Source organism: Etheostoma spectabile, chromosome 19, assembly GCF_008692095.1.
Source record: "Etheostoma spectabile isolate EspeVRDwgs_2016 chromosome 19, UIUC_Espe_1.0, whole genome shotgun sequence".
NCBI classification, from domain to species: domain Eukaryota; kingdom Metazoa; phylum Chordata; class Actinopteri; order Perciformes; family Percidae; genus Etheostoma; species Etheostoma spectabile.
The window spans coordinates 9582828-9607827 of NC_045751.1; the positions used below are offsets into that span (position 1 = coordinate 9582828).

At 41.5% G+C, this 25000-nt stretch overlaps 1 protein-coding gene across 1 annotated transcript in view; it reads left to right on the forward strand.

Moving 5' to 3' along the window:
* Positions 1-17950, forward strand: part of hdac8 (histone deacetylase 8) — a 26819-nt gene extending 8869 nt beyond the window's left edge. Inside the window, exons 10-11 of the mRNA XM_032499442.1 lie at positions 7842-7947; positions 16247-17950. Coding sequence (XP_032355333.1) covers positions 7842-7947; positions 16247-16269 — 129 coding nt within the window. The 3' untranslated portion in view covers positions 16270-17950. The remainder of the gene's footprint in view (positions 1-7841; positions 7948-16246) is intronic.
* Positions 17951-25000: the final 7050 nt, after the last annotated feature.

Sequence of the window (25000 nt, forward strand, 5' to 3'; positions counted from 1 at the left end):
TAGGTCATAGTGTGGATGTAAACAAGTGAACCTACTGAGACACATCATAAGGAAGAAAAAACATCCCAGTAATGTATGTTTGTAAAGGAAAGCACATGTGTGGCCACAAATTCTTCTCATTATGCTAACGGCTAAATCTAATTGACCCACCCTCTCTCCAAATAGAAATCAGTAGACCCATCTATTTTTCTTGCACACACAAGAGCCTCTTTCTCCAGCAACAGCTTTTTGGACCTTGTCTTGCTCAAATGTAATGAATAGCTATGAGTGCGTGAGCGTTTGTATGTGTGTGTGTTTTTGTGTGTGTGTTTTTGTGTGTGTGTGTGTGTGTGTGTGTTTTTGTGTTGTGTGTGTGTGTGTGGTGTGTGTGTGTGGCAATCCAATGGCCCTAAATAGCCTTTGACCTCATTAAGAAGCACTCACTGAAAACAAAGCAACTATCAGTGCAGGCAGCTGCCACAGATGATGCAAGGACACAACACACACACACACACACACACATACACACACACACACACTCGCACACGCTTATTGGCTTATTTTTCCAATTTAGTGGGTAATATAGATTTTATTTCGAAAGTAATTTTCTACTGAATTTGTAGTACACAACTTACACAGGTGTGTGTGTGTGTGTGTGTGTGTGTGTGTGTGTGGTGTGTGTGTGTGTGGGGTGTGTGTGTGTGTGTGTGGGGTTGTGTGTGTGTGGGGCCCTGTCTGTCCCCGTTGTGCTCGATAAGAGGGGCATTTATCCATGATGACCAAGCAAAGCTGAAGTTCCAGCGACACAGGGAACAAAAACTACCTTTGTACCCTTTTCCTGTGTGTTAGTGTGTGTGTGTCCACCCTTCTGCTCTACTGTAGACAAAACCACACATTCATTACAGCCATATAATGTACTGTCCTGTTTTATAGCATTTTTGTGTTTCATTGTATCATACATTGCCCCCAATGTGGACAAAACAACTGTTACTCAAATGGGAAACTATCAGTTAGGCAGTTGCACCAAGTGAAAGTAAAATAAATGCTTATTTGTTTTCACTTCAAATGTGTCCTTAACTGAGAAATGTCTGTGAGAAAAATTGAAATAATAAATTAGGCTTTATCTATTTTCAAACATACAAAAACAGCCGTTTAATTTTGTTCTATTTCCTCAAATCTCACTGAAATCAATCCAACAAATGTCTGCTGGTCTGATTCTGATTTAAATATTTTGTTTTTAATGGAATCAACTTCATCCTTCTTTTCTTAGTGCCCGAAAGGGCGAGTCTTTGGCATGTGCAAGCCCTGGAATGAATGTTTAAAAATAGTAGTCTAAAAAACACAAACATTACTCACAGTTGGCAAGTCACATTAACAATAGTGCTGTAATATTCACTGATTACCAGACAAAATATTACACTGCGGATAACCCCCACAGTGACCCTGTTTCTATCACACGTATTATACTCCAATATCTTATGAAAACAGAAGTTGAAGTGCCTTTTGTAGTTCGAACCAGGACTCGAGCTTTCGGGTCGAAAGTCATTAACCCTGCGTGTTGACTTATATTGTCTGCTAGCAGTTAGCTGATCCGGATTGACCCACTGTGTGATAGTAGTGGAGCCAATCTGTGTGTGAATCAGGACTCAGCAATATGGGGCTTGCTAAGAATAGCCACAGAGGTCAGAGTTTGATTGAAGTCTCTGATTGGACAGGCATGGGGATTGTCTTTATAACCTTTTGTTGTTGTTTTCAAAGAAAGTGTCCATCTTGCTTGTGATTACTATTCCATTTGAACATTTATTTGGATGTTTGATGTCCACATGCTGCGCTTTTGACCTTTTAAATTCAATAGAAGTTGACAGCAAAGGGAATCTGGGAATGTTAAAGAGATAGTTTAGTTTTTCTGAAGTGGGGTTGTGTGAGGAACTTATCCGTAGTGTAGTCGCTAGAGTAGTTGGCGGTCTGCACGGCCCCAGGTTGGAGAAGCAGGCAGGAGAACTGACACGGATGCTTGATCACTGAGTTTAATGGTGCAACTTTGTTTGTTAGTTTTTTGGGATCCTAACCCCCTTCAAACACCAAACTAACCGACCAAGGCAGCGGTACAACAGCAACTCCCATGTTCTACGAGGTACAACTAAAAACTCAACATCGGCCATCAGACAAATTGTTATTTTAAATCAGTATCGGCCCAGAATTTCAGGATCGGTTCATCCCTATAGTGCAGAGTTTGGTACACAGTTAGAGCTGTCCGTGTGACTAACTTTATCACCCCAGACCCCTCCTCTTCTCTAAAAGGTTTTCGGTCATTTCCCAGCAGCTGATTTCCTCCCAGCCGCGCTGCTCTGATAAAAACAAACCACAGATCCAAACTTCCTGCGGCTGCCTCAGCGGGCTAACACGCATACCATGAACTCACAATGTTGGTGTGAATCCAGCTCAGATCCTTTTGTCACATACAGTACTGTCCCTGTCCCTCTTTCTGTCACTCTTCTCTCTCCTGTCTCTACTGCATGCCCATGAAGCACATATTGTGTATGCAAAAAGTATTCTCAAACAGAAACTAGCACCTGGATTTGCTTGATATGCAGATTCTCACATCCAGAGTTGCGACCCTTTGTCTACATTCTCTGGGCAAAACTTGACTTTTGAATTTTTCAAATTTAATAGTAACGATTAAAGAACTGCTGGGAATTGGTAGGATACGCTAAGTGGTCCACTGCACCAAAAATGTATCCGCGTTTGTCCTGCAACAGAAGTAATTACAAATGCGTGTCTGTCTCAGAGCCACACAGGAAGGGAGGACGTCTCTGGTCCCAGATTGGCAGCGGGGAAGCGTCCCGCCTCTTTACTTCCTACTTCATCTTTCCCTGTCTGCAGCCACTTCCTGTCCTGCCCCTCGCTGCCGTCAGGGATGTGTCGGCTCCCAGAGTCACAGGCTCAATCACCGGAAACATCACCGGGGAGTGGGGGGGGGGAGATGTGCGTGCGTGCGTGCAATTTGCCTGTTGAGAAAATAACATTGAAATATGTGTTATTGATTTTCGTTGAAATGTCTTGCTGCGGTAGATTATTTAACTGAATCATGGAGGCGAAAGTGTTTGGTGAATGAGCTGACAGAGTCAGCTTTCGGTCTCGTTTCCCTTTAGGGAGTCGTATCTGTGTTCCAGTTGTCTTTAATGTCTCTTTGTGTTTCAAGTTCATGGACGAGCTTGATCCTAGAAGACGGGATCATTAATCACATTATCTTCATTTTTATGAAGATGGCTCTGTATTTATAATGCTTTGGAGTTTTTTTCCTGATTTGGATTCCTTTAACTCTTTTGCAATTGTTTTCTTCCTTTTTATTATCAGTTATAACTGATGTCAGCCATAGCAGACAGTGAAACCCTTTTATCTTACTTTTGCACACAATACATTAACTTTACTAACTGTGATCACAGTTACATCAAATGTTTGTTTTACTATACGTTCACTAATTTAATGCATTTGCAGGATTACATCAAATCTTTGTGTTTTAGAAAATAAGCAAATGAGGGCTTTACTAATTTAAAAAAAACATTAACACAGGCCTGCATCCGTTTCAAACATACCGGTAGATAATCTACTGTATGAATATTAAGGCAAAATATCAATGAGGGGTTTTGAAAATAGGACACAATATTTCCACATTTTTGTAAAAGTTACAAATTGTAATTTATTAAATACACAAGCAATGTCTTGTGCTGCCAAGTGTTCTCATCAGGTATGGTTTTAATAAGTTTTACACATAATGGTAAAAATCTTGTTCACTGGCTCATTCGGGCTTGACTGCTTTTGGCTTTTCTGATTTAAAAAAAAAAAAACAACCATAAAAATAGTATTTGTTGCCTTAAAAGGAAAACTGACAGACAAACCTATGAAAAGTTGGATTGTTGAAGACGCAGGGTAGGGAGGATGGGAGAGAGTCCAGAGGCAGAGAAAGAGGGAGGTGTACGTGTGCTATGTGACTGACTCGGGCATCGGGCCGTTTTCTTTCCTTGTTGAAAACATTTATTAGATGGCAGCTTGATTGCAGACAGAGTCCATTTGTTTTCTGAGACTTTTTCCCCTCTGCTGTGCAGCTCGGCATCCTCCAGAGCTGGAGATCCTGCTGATCGCTGCAATAACAAACACACACACACACTCTGCTGTCAACAGATGGGCTCATGCATACGAACACACACTCAAACCTTTTCACATACACGTGCATGTTATGTCTTTCCACTCACCCATGAGCTTGGACACAATAATACACACACTTGTACTTAAAGCTACATTGTGTAAGAATTTCTCCCATCTAGCGGTGAAATTGTAAATGACAACCAACTGAATATTACTTTGTAGCCCCTCCCATTCCCAGCGCATTTAAACTCCTACGGTGGCCGAACGCAAAATTAGCATTCGTGTAACGTATTTTAAAGATGGAGGCGCAACATGGCAGAATACATAGGAGTGAGTCGCTCCTATGTATTCTAATTTGCAGATTCTATGCTTACGAGAATACTTGCATCAGTTGGTGGAAGTAATTACACATGAATGATCACATATCTGCAAACGAACAAAAAGGTTTTTGCTAAGAATCAACTAAAAAAAATTACCCAATGGAGCTTTAACATCAAGTATGGACAGACATGTATTACTACAAATACCATCACTACTACTGGTTCTATTGGAGCTAATACTACTACAATTACTTTGGGCTGCTCCCTCAAAGTTGATGACTATTACTGCCACTAGACTAATAATGTACTATTCAATATAATACTTACTAACACATATTCCAAACTGTGATCACAACTTCTGATACTGCAGTACCATTAATACCAGTTTCTTAAAGGTATATGCAACCTTTTTTGCATTAGAGCTGTGGTAGGCACTTTTTTGTTGTTGTTGCATTGTTTGGCAGAAATTCCACAATAATCTTTCATACAATGTACATGCAAAACATATTTATAAAACTTTATTTTGTACTGCTATAAAATAAAATAAAGCTTTAGATTTACACACACGGCGTTCTCTGCATCAAGGCCGCTGTTTCTCATACAAACAAGCTCAAACAGTGAGTGATGAGCAGAAGGTCCATGTTAAGGGCTATAGTAAATAATGGGAGACCTTCCACTATTTATCTCTCCGTGTGTCTCTGCCAGAGACACTGGAGCCGGTCAGCGGCTATTTTCTGTCTCTTGACCCTGTCCAGGTGACGTTGATATGCTGCGTCACTAGATCGTGCACTAAAGTCTCTCTCTTTTATCATTTATTTTATTCAGCATTGATTCTTTTTTTTCTGTCATTCTACCAATCCCTGTAGTCTGAAAAGTACTAGGAATATTATACCAATATTATATAAATATAGGAAAATAGTTCTCTTAGGAGTGTCTGCACCTCTCGCTTTCTCGTTTCCTCTTTCTCTCTTTCTTCCCATGGTCGTCCAAGCTGTGCGTGTGTGTGCGTGTGCGTGCTGCTGTTGCCTGCTGGACAGCAGGGGACGGAGCACTGGGTTCATGGGAATACATAGCGGGTGTGCTAAGTAACTCTCATGTTGAGCTCTGTTGAGACCGGAGGTAAGACACAGAAACTCATCAGAGCTAATTGGAAACAGACACACACAGACACACACAGACACACACACACACACACACACACACACACACACACCACACACACACACACACACACTTAAAGACACCTGCGTTATTTGCTAGCATGTACTCACACAAGAAAATATCCTTGGACTACACACACCACACACACCCAGGGCTATAAACAAAGACAAAGTAGTCTTTGTCTTTCAAGTACATCAAAATATACTCCTGCATGTTGGCTCAGGTGTGTGTGTGTGGTGTGTGTGTTGGGGTGTGTGTGTGTGTGTGTGTGGTGTGTGTGTGTGTGTGTGTGTGTGTGTGTGTGGTGTGTGTGTGTGTGTGTGTGTGTGTGTGTGTGTGTGTGTGTGTGTGTGTGTGTGTGTGTGTGTGTGTGTGTGTGTGTGTGTGTGTGTGTGTGTGTGTGTGTGTGTGTGTGTGTGTGCATTTGGCTAACAGGCTTTGAAGTCTTCTAAAGTCTTCTCTAATGACATCCACTAATCCACTAAAGAGTTTCAATCCAATACAAGATATTCCTGTCTTTAAAACGGCTGTGGCATTAGGGCACAAATCATTACGGGATGTTTGCAGAATCACTTTGCCAACTTAAAGGAGCAGTTGCACATTTTGGGAAAATGATCTACGTCTGCTAGCCACCACCCTTTTCGAATGAACTTTCTTGCTCAATGTTTGACTTCTTTTCAGAGCAGATTTTTTTTATGTATGTAGTATGATTTGAGTATGGGTCTTTAGTTTTAGACCTCATTCACGATGACTTGTTCGGTGCTTTCTACTGATTCTTCACAGTCACTGTGAATGGGCCGACGCACTTGTGGTCAGACCTGGTCTCCAAGTATGTTTTGCTCTCGTGGCGCTGAGTCACAGCCCAACAAATTCCTTGAAAATATGTTTTTTCAACTGACGTGCTCTGGTTTTAACTTCTAGTTGAACCCCACTCTGAATTTCCACCTGTTTTTTTTTTTTTTTTTAAATACTGGCTGGTTTTGTTTCATGGAATTGGTCCGACCCTGCATTAAATGCCGGGAGCCTTTGGTATGTGCTGAAATAATCTCAGCCGGGGGTTTTTGTTCATGTTGGTGTGGCCAAGGCTGTCAAGTGGAAGTTTGACTGATTTGTGGTTCCTCGTCTGGGTTCTGCATTACATTTTCTTTCTGTCCATGAACCAGACTAGACTGTGTCATTTGTTTTTGTAAATGCAACTCCTCCACAGCACACTGACTGCAGAAAATAAATAAAGAACATGTGTCTATCTGAAAGCTCTGATGTGTTTCTTTTTAGCCACACAAGTGGTCTGGCTTTAGCGAAGGTATTCTTGGTCCACAACTTTCATCCAGACAGAAACATCTCGACAAATTTCTGACAGATTGCCATGAAATTTGAAGGGTGAATCCTAATGACTTTGGTGAAACCCTGACTTTTCCTCTTGCGCCACCATGAGGTTCACATTTGTGGGTTGGAATGAGATTTCTCTACAACTATTGGATGGATTGGCATGACATCTGGCATGGACATTCATGTTTCCATCGGGATGAATTGTTTTAAAAATGTAATCCGCTGACTTTTCATCTAGCGTCGTCCTCAGGGGAAAATTGTAAGTTGTCCAATACTTTGGTTTATAACCAAATACCTGTCAAACTACTGATGTTCCCATTAATAACCAGCCCTGTCTGCTCTGATTGGTCAGTGTTTCTGGGTTTTCCACATGTGCTCTCTCTGCATGTCTGCATTGTCATTGGGAAAGCTCTGTAATGGCACTGTAGCGGCACTTTCTAGTTGTGACATCACAACCGCCCAGAAGTGCTGATGGCTGATTTAAATGCACCGTTTTTGAATACGGACTATGTGTATTTCTCTGTGGATTTATTATTTCACGGTATTTATATAGCATGTCCTCAACCTGTTTTATAATTCTAAAAAAAGACATGGAAATATCACATTTTACAATATGGGACCTTTGAAGGAATTATCCCTGAATGCCTGTGTAAATATTAATCACCAGTCAGTTTCACAATCCAACTCTTTAAAGTCCAAACAGAGCCCAAAATGTTCCAGGAAAGCAGCTGCATTCTTTAAAACCAAGACAAAGAGAAGAAAGTGTACTTTGGCGCTCTGCTGCAGTGTCTGTGTGCAGATGTCAGGGATGAAAGTACAACCGTGAATACGAAAAAGGGTAAAGTAGATTTGGGAAATCCATAAACCCAGAAGCTGTCATAATGATTGTTGTGATGTGATATCTAGTTTTTTACAGAGTACGGACCGGACTACTCGCTGGAGATAAGCCCAAGCTGTCGACCAGACCGCAACGACGCCAAACACCTGGACCAGGTCATCACCACCATCAAAGGTGTGTGGTGTGTGTGGTGTGGTGGTGTGTGTGTGTGGTGTGTGTGTGTGTGTGTGTGTGTGTGTGTGTGTGTGTGTGTGTGTGTGTGTGTGTGTGTGTGTGTGTGTGGTGTGTGTGTGTGTGTGTGTGTGTGGAGGGTAAATAGTGTGTGTGTGTTGAGAGCACAGGTGTGTCTGTTTGTGTGGGTGTGGAGGGTAAATAAGTGTGTTTTTGTGTGTCTTCTGAACCCTCTCTCACCTAAAGCCCTTTTGTCTCTGCATGGCTCTTTTTATGTGTGGTTTCATGTTTCTCTTCTTGTTTCTATACGTCTCTGTGTGGGATGAAAGTCGGATTTGTTCTTCTCTTTGTTTTCCTCCCTGTGGCTCTTAACATCCTTTTGTGTGTGTTACACACCACTGACCCTGCTCTTTTACCCACAACCTCAGTCAGTCTGCGCCTTGTGGTATTTCTTCCTTTTTGCATCTTTCTATATCTTCCTTCATATGTGTGTTTTGTATATTAATCTGAGGGTGTATGTGTAGCTGTGTGGTTAAGCCTAAAGCCGGGCCTTTGGTCTCAGCGCTGACAGCCCGCAGAACCCAGGAGAGATTCTCCAGCAGGGTGAAACGTAGGCGAAAAGTTGAGCGGCGGGATAATTATAATTATTGTAAGGAGGGTGAGGTCAGGAACAAGCAAGGAGTACGTCTGCAAGTTGAGTTCATTTCCCCACCGTTACGCTGAATAGAGCCGAGTTTCTGAGTTCTGAATTTGATGATTTCAGTGTCACAAAAATGTTGAAGATCCTGTGTGTGGAAGTGTTAACCACAGAGTAACAGGAAATCCTCCTTCCTTTCCCTTTGTCAGTCAAATGGGAAATTTGACACAGCAGTTATTCATTCTGTGTGTCTGAGAGAGAGTGACTGAATTAAATATGGCCCAAATCTGGTCACAACGCAGTGTTTTATCTTGAGAGGTTATGTTGAAAAATGTAAACTATATATTTAGTTTTATTCTGAATCATCTTGGAAGACCTGAAAAGCTGGGGTTTGATTTTGTTTGCTCTAAACTACAGAGAAATAAACTGGCTTTGTCATGAATACCATCAAACTATCCTAAATTTAAGGGATTATTTTAGCTCTTCAGTGAGCTTTTTTTTCCTCCCAGGAAATTTAGACTTCTCCATCACCTGGAAATCAACTGCTTTGCTTAAATGGACTCGGTCAAATTCGTGTGAATGCTGCAAGGCAGACATAAGCGTTGCATTAAGTCTGAAACCCCGTGTATGCTTGAATGTAGCACACACAAAAAATGTTGGCAAGTGTATGCCACCCATAAACACAATAATTAATTTAGTGTTGGCTTTTTTAATTGATCTCATGTTCCAGTGCCTACTAGGTCTTAATAATTTATTTTTCCCTCCACTGTGCTGACCAGCTGTTCTAAAGAGCATTGCGTTTTTGTTGTGATAGACAATGGGAGTATACAGTGTATCAAGCTTGAAGCTATTATGAAATTATCAAACATGTCAGCTGCACTGCAACAAATAATAAGTGGTGACAGAAAGTAAGCGTTTGGGGGTGGCGGCCTGGAAATACTCAGCCACGTCTTGGATTAGACATTGAGAACCGGTTCCAATTATGAATCGTTTCAAGAAATTACAATTTTAATGGAATCGTTTTTTATCTATTTATTGGAATCGCATCGAATGGTTCAAAGAGATGGTTCCAAATTTAACAGGTGCAGGTTTTGGTTTCCGTAGCGGCCTCTGTATTTCCAGGCGCCTGTTGTGTTTCAGCCACGGAGAACAGTAAGCGACGCTCTAAAGCGTGGCTTTATTTTACATTATAAAAAGCCCGGTAAAACAAAAACAAAAAAACATGTTCCTCTTGTGACCCGTTTGAACTCCACCTCAAAAAGAATCTGAATCAAGAATCAATAAGAGCTAGAATTGAAATGAAAAATTGGAATTGGAATTGTTGAAATCCAAATGATGCCCCACCCTATCCATATATATATGAAAGGCTGATAAACATAAGACACATATATATTTTAAATAGCTCAGTTTCAACTAGAATGTGGGACTTGTGTTTAAAAAGCTATTTTTTTCCAGTGGGAAACTTTGACACTGTGTGAATGGAAAGCCAAAAAAAAAGCAGAGAAAATATGTGTTGAATTGAATCCGCATTAGAGCAGACATGGTATCAATTAGCATCTAAAACTTCATGCATTTAAGTGGGTCATCTTACTGGAGCTAAAACCCTGTTGGATGTTGTATCAGTTTATCCAAACAGCATTAAGGTTCTGTGAGTTTGAAAAACTCCAGGTCACGTCAAATCAAGGGAACAGGAGTTTATTTGCCGAAATTCAGTTGGTCTGTTGGCTCGCATTAAATCATCATCACAACCGGAGGGGTTGAAAGTATCGCTGGTTTACAGTCATACGGCTTTTATTAGGGGCGACAGAGGGGGTGGGTGGATGACTGGATGGATGGAGAGAATAAAAGGGAAGAATAAATGAAATGCAGACAAAGATGGAAAGAAAGTGGGGAAATGTGTGTTTGGCTGCTGCGTCCCATCTGCCTCTCCTATCAGATCTCTGCTTCTCTTTCCTGTCTTCGCTCAGTCAGCCCTCATTCGGTCTTTACGTTTAAGTGTGTGAATTTACATCATTTATAGTTCTTGAAAATATGTGTTGATTTTACAGCGTTTTCCTTTCCTCACAATATCTGAATTCCCTGCATCCACTTTTTTCTTTTCTTTCTCTTTCTTCCATTGAAGTTTCAGTCCTGCTTTCAACCTGTCACATCTGTTTTGTGTGCTCTTTCATTTTGTCTTTTCTTTTATGCCTCTTTGGTCTCTTCTACCATTTTGTGCTATCCGTCAAGTCAGAAACTTTAGTTATTTTTTTTTCACCAAATGTCTCCAAGCGCTTCACCACACGACTAGGACGCACTAAACCACCAACGAGCGTATTAGAATTTTAAATATCGGAGAAAATGTGCGATTCTTTTATGTCTCTGTCTCTGATTAAAGAAAGACCCACATGTCTGCAGACTTAACTAATGCACACACACGAACACAGAATAACAATAGGCGACATAACACACACACACACACACACACACACACACACCACACACACACACACACACCTCTAGGCACTCCACATGACATCATTGGGGTGGATAAGTGTTTCTCTGGTTTGGAAGTGCTGTGCTGCTTATAAACATTGGTTTCCCTGAGAAACTGGGCAGTGTGACTTGTGTGTGTATGTTTGTGTGTGTTTGCGTGTGTGTGCCCACATCTGCTCTGTCTGCTGGCACGAATGGACCGTAAAGATTTGAATCTTCGAATCCTTTTTTTATTTTTGTGTAGCTTGTGTTATGTCCCAAACCCGTATGTTTAACTTATGCTGTACACAAGCATCGGGCACAATATGAACTCTGCAACATTATTTTGGCGGAGTATGAGAAAATTTAATTTTGTATGAACAGGAAGTGATGCAAGGCATGCATCACTATTTTTCAATATGCAACAAAGTTCTTCACAAAAGACGTTTAACACCAGCAGAAACTGTAGAATCTGCTGTGTGTGTGCACTAGCAATAAGCTTGTCAGGCATAGCTCTGCTGTACGTCATGTTTAGCTTCATCAGCTTTCTTCATTTTTGGACTTGGCTTAACTTTTACTAGTCTTTGCTGTACTTAATTAGGTGTTCTTAGGCTTAGCTTTGCTTTGAGCTGAATGGCAATAGACCTTTTTCACGGCAGACATGTTGACATGTCATAGTAGGAAAAGCACAAGTGTATTCAAAACCATTAATGATGGCTGCATTCCACTTAGGAGAGGCCCTGGTGTTGTGCATGCTGACTCACTGAAATAGCTTACTGGGACACTTGATGGAATTTGTTAAGGTTATCAATTTCAGCTGTGCTTTTCCTACTATGACGAGTCAAAATGTCTGCTGTGAAAAAGTACCATATAGGTGCATTAGCATTGAACTTATTAGACTTAAAAGTCTAAATCATCAGCCTCCATCGTACTTAGGCTCAGCTGTACTGTAAGCTGAAGGCTAACGTTAGCACTCTTAAATTCTGTCACTTTCATTGTCCTTCCTCACTTTTACATTGTCTTCATTCTGTAAAGCACTTTGTTACCTCTGTTTTAAACAGTTGAATACAGCGCTTGTTTGCTATGAGTTTACATATTTACATGTATGTTAACCGTTGGCTGTCATTTGGCACGTTACAGTTGTATGTTTAAATATTAAAGTCAGCATGTTGCAATGCTAATGGTTGGGATGCTACTTTTGGTGTTGCATGTTACTCCTTGTAGTTTGTGAGTATACCATCGTAATAGCAATTTTAGCGCACTAATGTGAACAAGTTACCTGAGGCTGACAGGGAAACGCTAATTAGCTTTAGACAGTGATGGAAATTACATTTACTCAAGTACTGTACTTTTTACTGTACTTGTACTTCACTTGAGTATTTCCATTATCTGCTACTTTATACTGTACTTCTACTCCACTACTTTTTCTTATTCATGGCAGCTACTTTGCAGCCTCCAATTACAAATACAAAATATTATCAACAAATCAACGATGACGTGTTATTACAGGGAAAAGATGAGACTTGACTGATTCCTTTGTGAAATTCACAAGCTACCCAGCAGTACATTATGTAGAAAAAGCTGTCTGCAACAAATATAATGGCTTTCTATCCAACATTTGTCGAGACATTTCTCTTTGGACCAACGTGTTGGAGAGACGTTATGGCCACAGTGCTTGCGTGTCTAAAAATTCATCAAACCAAGGCCTTTTGTTACCAAGTCAGTTAATATATAGTAATAAAAGCCAACATGTTTCCCTTACATCAGAAACAACTTTTTTATTAGCCCAATATAAACTGAATATTGACAGAACAAACAAATGATGAACATTGTGACAAGCTTTTAAATATTTATGCTGACTGCTTTAGGGTTTTCTATTTTGAGGGGGATTACTCAGTCTTTCCTATTGTTTTTCTCTCGTACACTCTCACTGAGGCTTGTTAAGCGGGTGTGTCGATTAAAATGTGATTTTGATTAGGTGATTGTCAGAGGCGGCAGCAGCAGCTGTCTCACTGTGCAGTCACAACTCTGTGTTTACGAGACTGGTAGCGTGATTTCCCAAGGGGGCTGCTTCTTGTGTGTATGTGCGTATGTTTGGTATAATTAGTGTGGTGTGTGTGTGTGTGTGTGTGTGTGTGTATGTGTGCTTTTGTGTGTGTGTGTTGTGTGTGTGTGTGTGTGTGTGGTGTGTGTGTGTGTGTGTTCTGTGTACTTAGCCTTTGTGGACTTGTTGTGTGGTGTGTGTGTAGTGTCTCCTATGCTTAGCATCCTGCTATTCATAATTAATTCTCCCCTGTGCTGACATGCTTGTGTCACACACAAACAGACACACCTGTGCTTACACACACACACACACACACCACACACAACACACACACATATATACCACACAGTATAATACCCCCCAGATGCAGTAGGTTTGCAGGTAGTAAATATCAGAGCCCCATGTCACTTCACTAGAATTTACTATCTACATCTGGAAAGTGAAGAAGCAGATAGATGGAGGCGGCGGAGAACAGATGGAAGGTGAAAGGAAAAAAATAAGATGCAACTTTTTCCCCATTTTTTAAAATCATTTTTTCAGTCTAAAAAAAATATAAAAATGTATTAAAAAAAAAAAAAAAAAAGTCCCCATCAAAGTTTCAAAGCCGATGGGGATGTCCACTAATTGGCCAACACCTAAACATTTTCAGGAAGAATATTGTACTATGAAACAAATTTAAGTCGAGATTATCACTTTTTTTTTTTTTTTATGTCCTGATGGCCATGTTTCATTCAGCGTTGCTGAGGGTCAACTTGTGACCGCTGTTACTACAGTTTTCCTGTTTTTATCACACGTCATGATAGTTTTCCCCTTGTCACAGTAGAGAAACCGCTGCCCCAGGGACTCAGTCAGCAGCTTGTTTGTCCTCAGCTGTCCTCGTTTTAAAACCAATGTGACTCACTTGTGGCTATAACTGCCTTTTGTAATTGTGATTTACAGTAATCAGTGCCTGAATTTGTGGCACACAAACTATTACAAATTATGAAATGTGGCCGGGGATTATCTCATTTTATTTTAAAGCACATCCCCATATTGTGTTTCAGAGGAATGTTTTATTGCAGTATATTTATTGTCCGTTTATTATCAGCCACAAAATCATACTACTTGTGACTGCACAAGGCACGCACGCCTGAGTTTCCCACCAACCTGAGCCACTTGGAACACATTAAGTGTTGATGTTCAGAGTGATTGACAACTAGTCCTAAAAAAACGAGTTAGCTAAATACTACAAAAGGCTCATAAATCGATTGTTACACTGTGAATGGTGGTAGTCTGAATGCAACTGGTACCGACTGAAGAAAACCAACGAAACATCAACAATTACAGGACTATGGATTCACTATAATGTATTCACATATACCACAGATCCACCACAGCCACTGTGTGCACTCAGGGGCATCGGAAAAAACATTTTCCCAGTGAAAACGTCATCATTCACATCACTTCCTGTGGGGAAACTAGGGCTAGATTTTGTTAACAGTTTCCCAGTTGGTGACGCGTTGTTGACAATTGACATTTGATGTAGGCGACTTTGGTTCACTGAAAATATTTCAATGACCGGTTTCAAATTGTTCATAAATAGGCCTATGTATAAAAAACCCATTTCCGGTTCGTTTTCCTGCAGATAACACCAGCGAACCCCTGCCGACGTGCTGTTTGTATGCTCGCATAATAAAACGTCAGCAAATCTTCATTGTGGCGTCCATGTTTTCACACACCTGATTCTCTAGGCTATGCCCAACAGTTGGTGGCAGTCATGCCAAACGCTAATATAACAGAACAAGATGAACACGCATCCCGACCATGTGAACGCTGGCAGTCGGGGGGGGAAAAAACGCAATCATGGGGGCGGTCCCTGATATTCCCAGGTGGCATGAATGCATCATTAGAGCCTGTCTTAACAAGGTTGTAGACTCTGGAACTTGAAGGGGGGTGAGTAATCCGGGAGTTTGAAGGTTAATAAATGCCGCCACACAGAGCTTCTATTACGAGGAAGGGTTTTACCGCTGTGGGTCACAGCCACATTCACGTTCTTTTTTCGTCCTGACAGAAGAAAAGAATGACCCTGTGGTTTTCTGTGGGAGTCATCTATGTCATGCGGTCTCGTTAAAATGAATCAGTTTGAACGCAACCTGAAGCCTCACAAACCGGCTTGGTCAGTACACGTAGATGAGCACACCGTGCAGTTTAAAGAGTTTCTGGATGTTGAAATGTCAATCTGTGCTTCTCGAAGATATCGAGTGGTCAGCATGAGGAGGAAACACACATGGAAGCATTAAAAAGAGTTTAGTTTCTCTGCAATAAAGCTGCTGTTGTTGTTGTTGTTGTCACTGCAGGCAGAACATGACAGGACTCCACTGACAGCTCCACAATGGCTAACAAACAGGACATCCTCCCTCACTGCGTCAGGCCAATTACTCATCAACTGTGCGTGCTTGCGTGTGTGCGTGCGTGCGTGTCATGTTTATTTTTCCTCAATCAGGCAAATTAACATAACAATAGACAAACAAAGCAGCATTGTTTGCAGTGTAACGTAGAAAGTAAACCGGCAACTAGACTTTATAATGTATCTATTGTGTCAAAAGTGTGTGTGTGTGTGTGTGTGTGTGTCAGTCAGTCAGTCAGTCAGACATGGAAACCAATCTGTGTCTTCATGCAAATGAACTTGCAGTCTTGCTTAGTGTTGTCATTTCCATATTGTCTCCCTTTTTGCATGCTTGTATTTCCTCGGGAGCGACCAGGCTTACCTCGGCCAGATGTTATTTTGCATTTTCATTGGTACACGTGTGTATTTCTGCCTCCGTCTTTGGCTCTCTTGGTGTCTAATATGTGTATTTAGCCTCGTTTTGTATCCCACTTTATGTGATGATTTTAACCCTTTTTTTCTTCCTTCCTCCCCTGGTTGTGTGTGTGTGGTGTGTGTGTGTGTGTGTGTGTGTGTGTGTGTTGTGTGTGTGTGTGGTGTGTGGTGTGTGGTGTGTGTGTGTGTGTGTGTGTGTGTGTGTGTGTGTGTGTGTGTGTGTGTGTGTGTGTGTGTGTGTGTGTGTGTGTGTGTGTGTGTGTGTGTGTGTTGTGTGTGTCCGGATATATTTGTGTACTTATGTGTGAGTTCACCCATGTACCCCCTCCTCACTCCTCTCATGTCTCTTTCTTTCTCTTGTTTACAGGGAATTTAAAGAATGTGGTTTAGGAGTCGGCAGTTCAGCCTTCTTCCACGCACACGCACACACACACACACCATGTTTCCAAACCAGGTCGATGCTCGGCGGCTTTAATGAAGACAATATGGAGCGGACCCCTTCGGCCCCGAGGAACGAAGCCATCGAGGGAGGGATGAATGCAGGAAAAAGAGCGAGAGAGGGTTTTGGAAAACATTAGCTGAGTGTTTCCAGGGGAAAACGGTTAAATAAGGGGGGGGGTGGGAGGGGGGGGGGGGATGTGGTTGCTGTACAGTGTTCACTGTTAATCCCTTTTTTTTCTTTTTTGGAAGAGTTATGTGTTTGTGTGAATGAGAGAGTTGGTGCTGAGTTCACTGTGGGTATGTAAAACTGAATTACAACAGGGTTTGGTTTTTTTTGCAGTCAGTGCACCCAGTTATTATTTTTTTTAGTATCTGTGGATGCGTATGTGCATCCCATCAGGCCAAACTGAACGGAAAAACAGATTTTCTCAGGTGTCCGGTTTCACGTTCACCCCGGTGCTGCTGTGATTTCAGCCCCCTGAGGACGGGTAAGCACTAAAACAGACAACAAAACAAAACAGTGAGGTTCCCAAAATGCTTTGTTTACTTCTATAGCAGAAAGTAGTATGGTTCCGTGTTATTCTCAGCTGTAGCATCACATGTCCTCATTAACAGTTAATCACTAAAAACGTTGACCAAAATCTGGGGAATCTGTGGGGAAAGTGGAACTCTGCAATATCAATGGCTGAAATACATAAATAAACAGTGATATTCACTCCTATTGGCTTTAAATGTAGCTAGAATGTCCCCAAGTACTCTGCAACGTCTGGAAATGTGTCGTTTGTAGTTTTGTTGTAAATGCAAAGTTCTCTCTGTAGGTTGGTACAATGCCTAAACAAAGTCTAAAAATAGCAGCAAAGTGCATCTGATTGTTTCCATGTCTGTACAAGTTTGGAAAGCAGAACCATCTTGTTTAATCCCCCCAGCTGCAGTGTTTGGGATGTAGTCACATGACACAGCTGCACATCAGACGGAACAGTGAGCAGGATCAGCCAGTGGCCTTTGTGACTCTGAGGTTCATGTGGGATTTTGACACAAGTGGGGAAACAAGTGAATTGTTAGCAGCATCCCAGGAATGTTTTTTAGAGTTTTGCATTGTACTAATAATCAGATTTCATCTGTCACTTCCAGTGTTGGGGGCCAAGTTGCTTTTTAAAAAGTTCACTTTTGACCATGGAAATAGCAGTTCAACTCAAGGTCCACTTGCTTTTTTTACTCCATCTTCCATACTTCTTCAAACTTTCCTCGCTCCAGAAAACAATAGAAGGTGGACCTTATGTAAAGATATTTCTTTGTTTCTTTTTTTCTTCTTCCAGTTTTCACAATAATGGAAAAAGAAAAGGGAAACCCTGCCATGTCGTCCACTGTAAGAGGCTGCTGATTTAAAGGAAAACACATTTTTAATTTTAGTAACTTAAGTAAATATAACATTTTTAACAGTTGTTTCCTCCACGGTTTTTACTTATCAAGTTACATATGTGACCACACTTTGGATTGAAAAGTAAACTGGTTTTCCTTTTATGTGTCTTTGTTTTTTACCGAAAGATTTTTTTTTTTTTTTTTTTTTTTAAATGTTGGCATGTCTTGATGTACATACCACGGGCGTTTGTCGAAATAAAAGACAGGAGAGAATGTTGTCATGTGTCTGTGCTGCGTTTTGAAGCAGTGATTTATGCTGTGTGGGTGGTTAATAGAGGCTTTAATGGAGAGCGTTTTGAAAAAGGAACCACAAATGTCGGGCAGTTTCCTTTAGAAGTGATGTTCCTCAAATTAATGGCCTGGAAATTCACACCAAATGTAGGAGTCGCCAGCATATGCTGAACAGGAGAGAGAGAGAGAGTGTGTGTGTGTGTGTGTGTGTGTGTGTGGTGTGTGTGTGTGTGTGTGTGTGTGTGGTGGGTGTGTGTGTGTGTGTGTGTGTGTTGTGTGTGTGTGTGTGTGTGTGTGTGTGGGTGTGTGTGTGGGGTGTGTGTTTCCCTGTGATCTTTATGAACGCTGCTGCGGTCAACTCTGCGGTTTGAGCCCAACGTAGCCGAAGCAAATGAAACTCATTACACCGTTTACGAGTTCAGAAAGGGGAGACGATTGAAATTCTATCCCATAAACTGGGAGGATGAGAGGGGGGGGGGGGGGGGGTTTACACAGGAATGGGGCAGGGCTGTAAACATGAGAGACGTGAGAGACTTTATGTGTGTTTATGTAGTTTTCTATGCTCCGCAGAGTCAAATTAGAAAAACTCGGGGGGCCTCAGGAGGATTCAGGGCACCGCTGGAATTTCTGTTGCATTTTTTTTTTTTTTTTTTTAACAAAAAACTATTGTGTTCCATTATGACCCATATGATCTTATTTTAGCAGACTGGGTCTCCTGGTTGTTTACGGTCGCATATGTAAGCAAAACTGAAATTCCCAAAGAAAACCATAAGCTCTCAGGGTCTAATGTTTTGTTTTCATATTCCAATACCAAATCTTTCCCATGTCATTCTCGCTAGATTTTTTTTTTTTTTTTTTTTCTTTTATAAATGAACTATTCTGATTTTTGTGCCATGTTAGCACAGCGCCCCTCGAATTTACCTCCACATTAGACAATTCTGCACCTCCTATGTACTGGGTAGTGTAGTGTATACAGTGAGTTGGAAATGCAACCACGTGGCGTTCAGAGGAGAGGAGACCAGAGTTCATGTCCTGCCACAAACCTGCAGACGTCCGCCAACAAAGTGTTTAGTTTCCTAACCGTAGTCCATTTTCTATAATCAGTCTTGTCATGGCATCGGAGATAAAGAACACAACATTATCCGGGATTTTGCAGATTTTTCTAAAAATCAACATTTTTCGTCTAGTAATAGAATGGTATGTTTTGATCAAAAACCTCCGAAGAAGGCAGGTTTACTGAGCTATTTTATTAACTTTGCTGAACTCAGAACCCCCCCCCCCCCCCCCAATGTAATAATAAACGGATGCAGTAGTCGTAGGAATATCAGACAATGCAAGACTGGACTTTTAGAATATGTTCCAGGTGCCTCAGTGTGCTTCAAACAAACCAGGTGGTACAAAGTGTCGTCCGACCACATCTAAAGGCAAATGTGTTCATGGCTTTTCTGAAAGGCCACTCAAAGGCGAGACAAAAAGCCTCGCACTGCCCCCCCAACGCCACGCATTCTGTGTTTGTAACACGTATCTATAGTCTTGAAGCTATGACTCCTATACAAGACTCCTCCATGGCTTTGATGACGTCGTACATCCAAAATGTGTCAGATGCAGTTGAGTGAAGAATGGAAAAGGAGAGCATATTAAAAGTTAAAAATGCTCCAACTGGGGCGGCCTATAGCTCGCTCGGTTAGTGCGCTCGCCCCATGTTGGCTGAGTCCTGCAGCGGCCCGGGTTCGAGTCTGGCCTGCGGCCCTTTGCTGCGTGTCGTCCCCCATCTCTCTCTCCCCTCCTTTCACATGTCAGTCCACTGTCTCGCTAATCTAATGAAGGGAAAAAACAAACAAAAAATAATCTTAAAAAAAAATGCTCCAACTTTCACACCTCTGCACATGTGGCGAGTATAGCAGTTGGGTTTGTCAGACTGTCTGTTTTGGAAAACTACCAAAATTGTCAGATGCTGCCCCCCCCTCTAATCCAATCCTGAGATTGGGAAGGGTTTTTTTTAAAGCTTTTTGTTGTTAAAGGTTATTTTTGGGCCTTTCCGCCTTTAATTTTTGACTGGACAGGTAGATGAAAAAGGGCAAAGACATGAAGGAAATTGTCACAGGTCGGACTTGAACCCTGTACCTCTGCATTGCGGCACAAACCTTGAAGTGCACGTGCACCTGCTCTACCACTGGACCAACCCGGCCACTTTTTAAAGCTGTTTGACAAGCACTTTACTGGGAGCATACTGAGGACTTTAACGTGTTTTTTACTGAAACGAGTGGACAAAAACTTTCCTGATCATTTTTTTGCAACTTTATAGCAGGTATTTTGGAGATAGAAACTGATACTTTACTAATGTACTGCTTGTGAAAACACCTTTTTATGTTTGACTCTAGATATTCTCTAGTGTTTGGTTAATGTAGCCTAAATAACCTTTCCGGTCCCATCTAATTGGTCAGAAATGAAAAATGTGGGTGCATCGAACAAAAGTTCATCACCACATGATTTTTGGGGAAATAACCATTCCCAGCAAGTATACAGTATTTAACTTCTGTCCACTTCCAGTGGAATTTAAATTGCCTAGAGACAAGACTATGGAGATTTTCTGTTATTTTCAAAATCCCACATAAACCACCCGTGAGATACAACGTGTTCGGTGAAAGAAAAATGATCTTCCACATTGCGGTGAAGACAGCGCTTCCCTGCCAGCATTGAGCTGTAATTTGTATCTGGCTCAAATTGTCTTTCCCTAGACACATGCACATTTCTATTTGTTTTTTGAAAATGGAAGACAGTGCTGGAATCTATGGAGAAAGGATTTGGGTTTAGTTTTGCCTGATCAGAAGGTGGCGGGTTGTTAAGTCTTGTACCCCGGGTTGTATCCCGGGCTCGGATGCTGAATCCCTTTCAGAATCAGAATCAGAATCAGCTTTATTCGCCAGGTATGAGGACACATACGAGGAATTTGTCTTTGGAGCATCGTTACTCACACTGTGCTTACACATACATATCAACCAAAACAGAAATATACACACTAATATATACACAATATATACATACTCTAAACAGAAACAATATAGAGGCATGAGTGCAATGAAGAGATCAATACAATTTCATTAAACATTTATGTTATTGTACTTTTTTCTGTCCCTTTGCACTCCAGTTAGTTCATTAAACCAAACAAATGTTCCAGAGAGAGAATCATAACTGCAGCTAAACAACAAAGTTTCATTGTGATCTCTAGGTTTTCATTCACCAGACTTCTTCCTGTTCTGGTTTGTGTTGAACACACCTTGACTGCTCCATGACAACAACTTTTATGCAAATGAGCAAGCACCGGGCTCCAGTGCTTTGAATAGAGTCATCTGACCCTATTGATCAAGATAAACCAAAAGCCTCGTCCTACCTCTTCCTCTGTTCTTCTTTGGTTTCTGCGCTCAACACTTGCATAAGATTGTCATGTTTATACTTTTGTTCCAACACAAAGCAGAACACATCTACTTTGGGAACATGTCGGTGAGCAGTTTTTAATCACTTTTTCCCTCCAATCCACCAACCTTCAGAACAAAAGTCCCTCTCTGTCCTGTCCGTCCAGACCAACATGCTAAAATCATTTGTCCTGGCAATATGGAAACCACAAACGGTTTGTTTGATTTGCATAACGTCTCTCCCCAGGGGAACAAAGCGGGCGGGGGCCTCCGTCCATACCTCCTACATTTATACGTCCTCCTCCTAATCAACATGTGAAGTGTCTGCAGTCAATGGCGGAGGGGATTTACTCGCACAATAAAGACAGATGCCACCTTTTATCTGCTTAACCGAAGAGAGGCCGAGCGCGTGGCACTTGACCACGCAGACGCATGTTGTTGGCGCGTAACGACGTCCTCCGTCCACAGACTATTGACATGAATGGTGAATGGACTTGTTCTTGTTTTTTTTTTTTTTTTTAAGCAGGACGTGGGGGAGGGATAGAGGAGTTTTGTGAATTGGTGAAGGATCCCCAATGACACTTTGGGGGATTTTTCTTTTTACCCCAAGCAGCCTTTTGTTTGTCCCTTTAGGAATAAAACAGGCCAAATCCACCCACAGGAGATGATAATCTGTTTTTCAGAAGATCTGGTGTTGAGTTTGAGCTGCTTTTAAACATTTAATCAGTCCCACAGACCTATCCTGTGACCGCAGACAGCCGCTGATCACCTCTGGTACCTGATATTTACCAGAAAAGTAGAGTTACAACGTTGCTTTTGCCTCTAATGATACTGGAATGGAGTGGCGTGGTGTTATTGGTGAATACAAATAGGGATTGATTGCCAATAGAAAGTTGATTTGTTGCAGCAAATAAAGATGTGAGTTTGAAATCAACAAGAAAAAGTTACAAAAGCACTATGATCGATGAAAAACTTTGAAATATGTGTGTATTTAGTGTTTTAATCTTGTGACACGCTTCAGTATCATGCACAGCATATTAACTGCCTTCTTCTATGTCTTCCCATGTATTATTATGATATTCTAGTTAGGGGACAACCCGCTAGGATTTTACTCTGTGTGTACTGTACTTTTCTAATATTTTAGACTTACTCATTTATTTATGTATTTTTTATTTTTTTATGAATATCATTTTTTTATTTATGTATTTACTTCTTGGGGTGGGAACTCTGTTCTGAGTGCTTCTGTATGTCTTTATTCTGAATAAACAAAGTTTTAAAAAGATTATGCTATTCTGTTATGCATACGTAGTTTTCTGAAAGATTCTGACCTAGCCAAACCAAATGGTGTGACCAATAACACCATGACAAATACAATGAAATGAAGAATAAAACATTTTAATGATACCAATAAAGTTTTTTACAAAGTGTCACTGTATTTAAAAGGTGGTAAATGAATTGTTTATGAGACATCGAGCATAGAGACGTTGCGGACACGTTCCACCCACCAACCAACCAATCAACCAACCAACCAACCAACCACCAACCCCACCCAACCCCCACCACACACCAACCACCAACCCACCAACCCCACCAACCACCACCAACCACCAACCAACCAACACCAACACCACAACCCACCAACCCACCCACCAACCCACCAACCACCAAACCACCAACCAACCAACACCAACCAACCAACCACCAACCACCAACCACCAAACCAACCACCCCAACCAACCAACCCAACCAACCAACCAACCACAACCAACCCACCAACCAACCAAACCACCAACCAACCCCAACCAAACACACCAACCAACAAACCAACCACCAACCAACCACCCAACCAACCAACCAACACCAACCAACCAACCACCAACCAACCAACCAAACACACACCAACCAACCCCACCCACCAACCACCACCAACACCAACCACCAACCACCAACCAACCAACCAACCAACCCCCACCAACCAAACCACCAACACCAACCAACCAACCACCAACCAACCAACCACCAACCAACCAACCAACCCAACCACAACCAACCAACCAACACCAACACAACCACCAACAACCAACCACCAACCAACCACCAACTCAACCAACCACCAACACCACCACAACCACACACCAACAACCAACCACCACAACCAACCAACCAACCAACCAACCAACCACACACACCAACCAACCAACCAACCACCAACCAACCAACCAACCAACCAACCAACCTGACATAATACATCATTCAGTCATCAGACATGTTCAGCAAAGTCTCTGATCACGAGGACTGCTCCAGAACAAGAACATGTAGTTATGCAAATCAATCACAGACCACCAGTCTCTCTCTCTCTCTCTCTCTCTCTCTCTCTCTCTCTCTCTTCTCTCTCTTTGTCTCTCTCTCTTTTTTTCTCTCTCTCTCTCTGACTCTCTCTTTCTTTCTCTCTCTCTTTTTGACTCTACGTCTGTGTCTCTCTCTGCCTCTGTCTCTTTCTTTATATGTCTCTCTCTCTCTCTCTCTCTGATGCTGTCTCTTTCTCTTTCTCTGACTCTCTGTATCTCTCTCTCTCTAACTGTCTTTTTCTTTCTCTCTCTCTCTTTCTGACTCTGTCTCTCTGACTCTCTCTGTCTTTTCCTTTCTCTCTTCTCTCTCTCTCTCTCTCTCTCTCTCTCCTCTCTCTCTCTCTCTCTCTCTCTCTGAGTGACAGACAAAGACAGTGGTCCGAAATGGTCCATTTAATTCTTGATGGTGTGAACAGCATCTGCCCGCTCTGCACTGCGGCAGCGACCAAACTCTGGAGGCTGGACTCAGCCACGGAGCTGGAAGGACAGAGGACATGTTGACAATCTCACTGTAGGGAAAAAAAGCATAGGTGTAAATATTAAATTAACAAATCCCTGAGTTCCATTAAGCGGTTTCAGGTGTATTGTCCTGGTGTTGAGCATGCTGGCTCGCTGTGACACTGCCACGGCTCAGTGGAACACCTTCAGAGCAGAGACACGGTGATGTAGATCAGCAACACCTGGGGGTGTCCTGCTGTGACGAGCCTTTGATAGGTTCATCCGGACAAAAAGTCATCAACACAAGTTGTGTTATTTATGCCACACCGACGGCTGATCCTGGACGATTTGCAAAAAACTTTGATTGTATTTGGGGATTTATGAATTCTTAATGATGTTTTGCAAAATAACATATTCCCTTAAATGGACATTACAGTGCCTGCAGTATAGAATGTGTTCTATAGGAAGAGAAATACTCAATAATCACTTAAATTCCAATGAAAAAGCATAGACATGATCTAGGTTGATGAAAAGGGAAAAAGTACACTTAATTTATTTTTGTACATAAGGGAGAAAAGACCAAAAGAGATGGGTAAGATGATTCAAAATAATTATGTATTATATATCATAAGGACACAATTTGTACAAAGCAGAACATATGAAGTTATAAGAAATGTCATTTTTAGATATTTTATTTTAAATAACTTAGAGCAGCTTAACCATGTCAGTGATTATGCTGTACATACAATACGAATTAATTCTAATGTATGAATAATAATAGTTTGCTTTTTTCACACATGCATAGATTTGATCAATTTCTCAACCTCAATG